Raw genomic sequence first — 5,865 nt, forward strand, 5'->3', positions numbered from 1 at the left:
GTTTCTGCATAGTGTGACAAGCTCTAGAAATTTATCGTTTAAATTTATATATTATTTAATGTTTTTTAAAATTTTAGTTTTCTGATTAAATATAATATTCATGAGTTCAACCTTGTTTCACAGTTGGGAGAAAACATGCTAATGTAGTTTTGATTTGAATAATAACTTAGTAACTTATTTTGGTAAAATCAAGAAAAGAGTAAACAAATCTAGCAAATATTTATTTCACATAAAATAAAAAAGTAAATAAATAATACATTTATATGGAAACAAAATTTGAAATAAAATATTGACAGCATAACATTATTATTATTACTTTTATTTTGCACTTTTAATAAATATCTTATTGAGATATTTTTCGTTTTCGCTGCACTCAAATGCCAATTTAAAATTTCTACTAAAAGTTATCTCACTACGTATGCATTTTAATTCAGGAATTCTAAGAATTTTTCTCAAATTTTTACATATGTAAGAATTTTTCATCTTAATATTGTAATATCAAAATCATGTACTACATTATTGAACATAAAAATAACAAATTATGATGAGACAATGTAAGTTGATGCCATAAAGGTAATGCATAATATATGTTTACGCCAGGAAATCTCCAAGACATGAAAGTTGAAATTATTGACGGATAATTGAAGTCATTATTTCCTTTCAGAAGTGTATTTTGAACTTTCTTTTTATAAATTTATGTTAAAATTCATATTCTGAATATGTTATCGTAATCTCTTTGATATTTCCGTCGAGTTTAGTTACTTAAAAATAAAAACTCAATTTCATTTTATATAAAAATCAACTTGGAGATATATATTGCTTTATGTTAAATAGAGGTATAAAAAATCATCCATTTGCAGAGTTAAATTAAGTTTTGAGTTTTATAAAAAGTGCTTAATTAAAATTAGTATTCATTTTTTAAATGCATGTGTGAACTTTAGGGAAATACATACCATTTTTTTGCCATTTTACAACGTATCTTTGTTAGTTTTCGTCACAATTGGAGCAACGTTCCTTCCACTTTTTCGAATTACTTAATACTCAAAGTACCGATTCTTACATAACAATTACCAACAAGAAGACGTAAAAGAGGATCCGTTTGGTTGTTGGTACATGTGTGCAAATTTTAAACCCGAACCCTCTAGTTATATAGCCACAAACCATAGCGGTAAAGTTAGTCAGAATATTGGAATTTATCAAAATCCATGGAACTTGCAATAACGCAATAGTATGTTATTATAAAACAGTAAGTCACATGTGGTTAACTGTTTATAATTAGCTAAACTTATGCTCAATGGTTCAATATATTACAGTTCCTTTAGAAAAATGTTACTGAGCTTGAGATGTCAGTCAAAAGATTTCATTCCTTGAAGCCTTTTTAAATTATTTATATTAAGCAGTAGAGGAGAATTTCGTCGTGGTTCGGAAGCTGAGTTAGTGGTTGGCGTCTATATTTTCGAATCAGTCAAGAATTACATCTACCTTGGCACCGTCGTAACGAAGAACAATGATGCCAACCTGGAGATCAAACGATACACAAAGAAAAAAAATCTATGAATACTAGCGCCAAGGAGTATATGCAAATTTATCATAAATTTTTCCTAATTGTTATAGTTTTCATGCAAAAATTTTTAACTTAAAGACCCAATACATGATACAATAAATGACATAAAGAAATGTGAAAATAGTTGTCTTTACAAATATTGCTTATTAAAAGAAAGTGCCAAGAATATCGCAACCACTTTTAGTTAACGAAAAAAGAATATAGCATATTATTATGAAAAGAGGTGAGTACACTGTGATCTTAAAGATCTATTGTGTTCCTTAGTCGAATTAGAGTGTTTCTTCAGGTTCGATTTCTTTAATGAAAGACAGTATAGTCTTTCCTAGTCTTGAATCCTTATGTTCCATGAAATACATTACTAGGTGTTTCTTCCTCTTGTTCATCAATGTCGGGCACTTCCCTAGCACATGGCATGTGGTTTCTCTCTTTTCTCTGCAGCATCTACAGTCTGAGTTGAATTGGATTCCTAATTTTGTTAGGTTATTATTCAATCTACAAGGCGGGCTTAGTAATTCCGTAATAAGTCTTAGGTACTTTTTTGTTTGTTCCAGGTTGTAAGTCCCTAAAAGCAGTTTAGATTGTGATAGTCTTAGTAGCTTTTCCCAATAAGTTCTCTTTCTTTTTCCTCTGCGCCATTCAGAAGAATGGATAGAGTTCCTTTACCTAGACCGCAGAATATAGCATAAGACTATTGAAAATAAATTCATATTCTTTTATATTTGTGAAATAGAACTCTTTTTTAATTATTGTTTTTGTTAATAAAACCTATAATGATGTGAGATTTATATTATATTTTTCATTTTTCTTGATATTTCTTTTTCTGTGATTGACTTAATTTTCCTAACGTTAGTATATTTACCTTAATCAACCCAACATCCTGTACTGCATACGAGCGCATCAACTGCAGGTTACATTGTTGAAATATCGTAAAATTAATTTTATATTGAATATAAAATTGTAAAGATATACTCCACTATGCATATTTATGCCATATTCAATGTATAGTCATCACAGAATTACCATATTCTGCATTACATATAAAAATATTTGCATATATTTCATATCAGATAATATGAATATTTTGTATTGTAAAATTAATAACGCTTAATTACTATTTAGCAGTCATAATATTTATCATTAGTGGTTGGTGATATTAAAACTACTAATATTCCTACTAATATTAATTTGCATTCAATTCATACACAATTTTATGACCCTTTTGTATTAGCAGGATTTCATAATTCAACACTGCGTTTGGCATGGTTGGAATTTAATTGACGGCAAATAAGTTTCCTGTCAGAGCCGCAATTTCCTGTAAAATCTGACTGCTTCCATAAGCAGACATGCACAGTTTTGCATTAAATTAAAATTTTCCTACTGGGAAAGCACACTTGCACACCTTTTAATGCATGATTCAGGCAAGGAATTACTAGGTAAAATCTACATCAGTTGAATTAATTTTCAGATATTTTTCTTTAAACGATTTTCTACGAGTGGAACTGGGAACTGAAGTCCAATTTAACTACTACTGGTGCTCCTTGTGCTGACTTAGAGAAAATCGTTGAAAATCCTTTTTCTATGATTTCTTTTAAACTCTTTTTCTTATTGCATCGTGTAAACGTTTAAGTGTCAAGTAAAAAGTTAGGAGAAAAAAAAAATGGAAAATGTAGTAAAAAAATTTTCTGTAAGACATTTTTTAAGTGTTGCCATTGCCACTTTTCCGTTTTCCTGCTTGTCTTTGCAGTTGGCGGAAGTAATAGTTTTCAATTTTGCTTATAAACTTTTTATTGTGTTTTGCAGGGATTGCTGTTATACTTATCCGTTTCTCTGAGACAGGAAGTTCAGTAGTTTATTGTTAATGTTTACCATTCCATTTTAATATTATTTTTATTTTCCTCAAATCTCATTCACGGTTTATGTACATTTTTCGCATTGCACACAAGGAAATTTACATGCAAATCTGTTCACACTGCATGGAACCAAGTGCAGGGAAGAGTTCTCATCGGAGATATTGCTTTATCACTGTCAGTGCTTTAATAGAGTTGCTTCCACTGACATAAAAATAATATCTGAAATTTTAATTTTGTTATAAATAAAATTCATGTGGAAAACGAATAGTTTCTGGTTGAACTACTCCTAAGTTTTCTTTTACGGTGTGAACTATAAACTTTTCTATTAAGAAAATTTTATTTTCTTTTTTATGATTTCATAAATTATCTTTACCATTTGTTAGTTGTTATTTTATGTATATTTATATAACAAACCAAAATGTTTTCAAACAAATCAAATTTACTTTTGTTTGTTTGTTTGGAATTCGATGATTGATGTTCGCATTTTCATAAATTAATTGTTATAAGTACTTCACTTATAATATATACACATATTATATTAATAATGATAACAATAAATCACGTGAAAAATTCATGTCAGTAATAAGATTGATTTCCCCAAAACTTATAAATTGAACATATGAGTAAATGCATTTCATAATTTGGTCTGTATAATTTAGAAAAACTAACAAAATATATCTATCATTTGATTTATTATGTTTATCTTAGAAGTAAGAGTATTAATGCAATAAATTGTATTAAAATATCTAATTATAAAAATTATGTAAAGAAAATATTTTCAAATTAAATTTAATTCAATTTAATTTTTTTTATTAATTTAAAATAAAAGAATGGACAAAATATATTCTTCTACTTTATGTTTTGCATTAGTGATCGTAGAGTAACATAGGTATAACTTCTTGGAAATAATGTTCCAAATAAGTATCTATACATAAGAAAAAATAATCTGCAATGAATAATGTAAAAATATGCAGTGAATAATGTTTCTACAAAAAGTATAGTACTGACGCTATTTTTATACTTTTTATAAGAGAGATCCAACCTTATTAAAGAGAGATCCAATGAGATTTAGTGAAAACCAAATTGACTTTAGTCGTAGCTATTTTTCTATATAAGGAAGGAAAATTATGTTTTATCTTATGTGTCGGCACCTATATTTGGCCAGTAGAAGTTTTAATATCTTTTGGACCTTTTAGTACCTTTTCTCACCGATCTCACCGAAAAAGTTATCTTCCTTTAAAGTAAAGGATATAGACAAGTTTATTTATTTGTCAGGTTACTTAACTTCACACTTTACATTTATTTACATGGGAGAGAAGTGCTTGATCTCTTTGGCGTTGTATATGCTCTAAAGGCAATCTGTTTGATTGTGGCTTTGGTCTTTATGCCAATTTTATTTTTATTTATTTTAAGAAAATGCTTTAAGGGAAAAATCCTTAATTCTTAAAACTAACTTAAAAAGTGACAAAAAAAAAGATAAAAAATATATACACAATAAATAACAATTTACAAATTATTAAATAATAAAAAGAAAAATATTATATATGAAAAGACAATAAAAAAATTAAAATAAAAATAAAACTTTTAGTATTATAAGTACTCAAATAGGCTTTAATATGCAAGGCCCTACTGCAACCCCACCATTTTTTAAATTTATTTTAAAGTTTTGAGTTTAAAAAAATTTTTACTATTTTATATTTTCTTTCATGGATAATTTAACAAAGCTAATATAATACGATATCAAAAGATATAAATAGGTAAAATAGATAAAGATATATAAATATATACATATATATATATAGAAGTAGAATATAGATGGATGTGAAGATAAAAAGACAATATGGTTTGACTATATCCCAAATGAAATTTTATCGAAAACGAATTTATACTTTTCAATCAAGAGGTTTTTTCGAACAGTAGTGAATTACTACAACAAAAATTTTATTTTTTATATTATTTTAATTAATTGAATTTTTGTCTGACCATGCAACTGTTTCGAGTATTGCCAAATACCCATTATTTGTGGTCTTGGAAATAATTCTTGTATTTAATTATTCTTGTATTATTATTATATAATTATTATTAATTATTTTTTTGAGACTGCAAGTACCAGGAATTGAATATATGTCTTCATTATTGAATATTATGTATGCACATATGTTATTTTAAATAAAATAAAGAATTGGAGAATGCATACTACTGAAAAATTAAATATATAAATAGAAAGTAATTGATTTAAAATAGAACTCGTTGTGTGCATGATATAGCAGCTATAGTAAATCTAAAGCCATATACGTTTTCTATAAAAATTTAAGATAATGTAATAAATTTTCAAAATTTGATTTTTATTTGATTTACTCGGTGCATATTTTAAACTCCAGCTGCAGTGCTTTTCAAGCGAAATACATTTTTAGCATAATTTTTCAAAAAGAAACAAAACTGCTTACTACT

General features: G+C 26.9%; 1 protein-coding gene across 1 annotated transcript in view; it reads left to right on the plus strand.

Annotated features, from left to right (window-relative positions):
- Positions 1 to 2,334: 2,334 nt before the first annotated feature.
- Positions 2,335 to 5,865, plus strand: part of LOC119674736 (phenoloxidase subunit 1-like) — a 4,827-nt gene continuing 1,296 nt past the window's right edge. The window contains exon 1 of the mRNA XM_038085892.1: positions 2,335 to 2,339. Within this exon, the coding sequence (XP_037941820.1) occupies positions 2,335 to 2,339 (5 nt within the window). The remainder of the gene's footprint in view (positions 2,340 to 5,865) is intronic.

Source organism: Teleopsis dalmanni, chromosome 2 (assembly GCF_002237135.1).
Source record: "Teleopsis dalmanni isolate 2A chromosome 2, ASM223713v2, whole genome shotgun sequence".
Taxonomy (NCBI): Eukaryota; Metazoa; Arthropoda; class Insecta; order Diptera; family Diopsidae; genus Teleopsis; species Teleopsis dalmanni.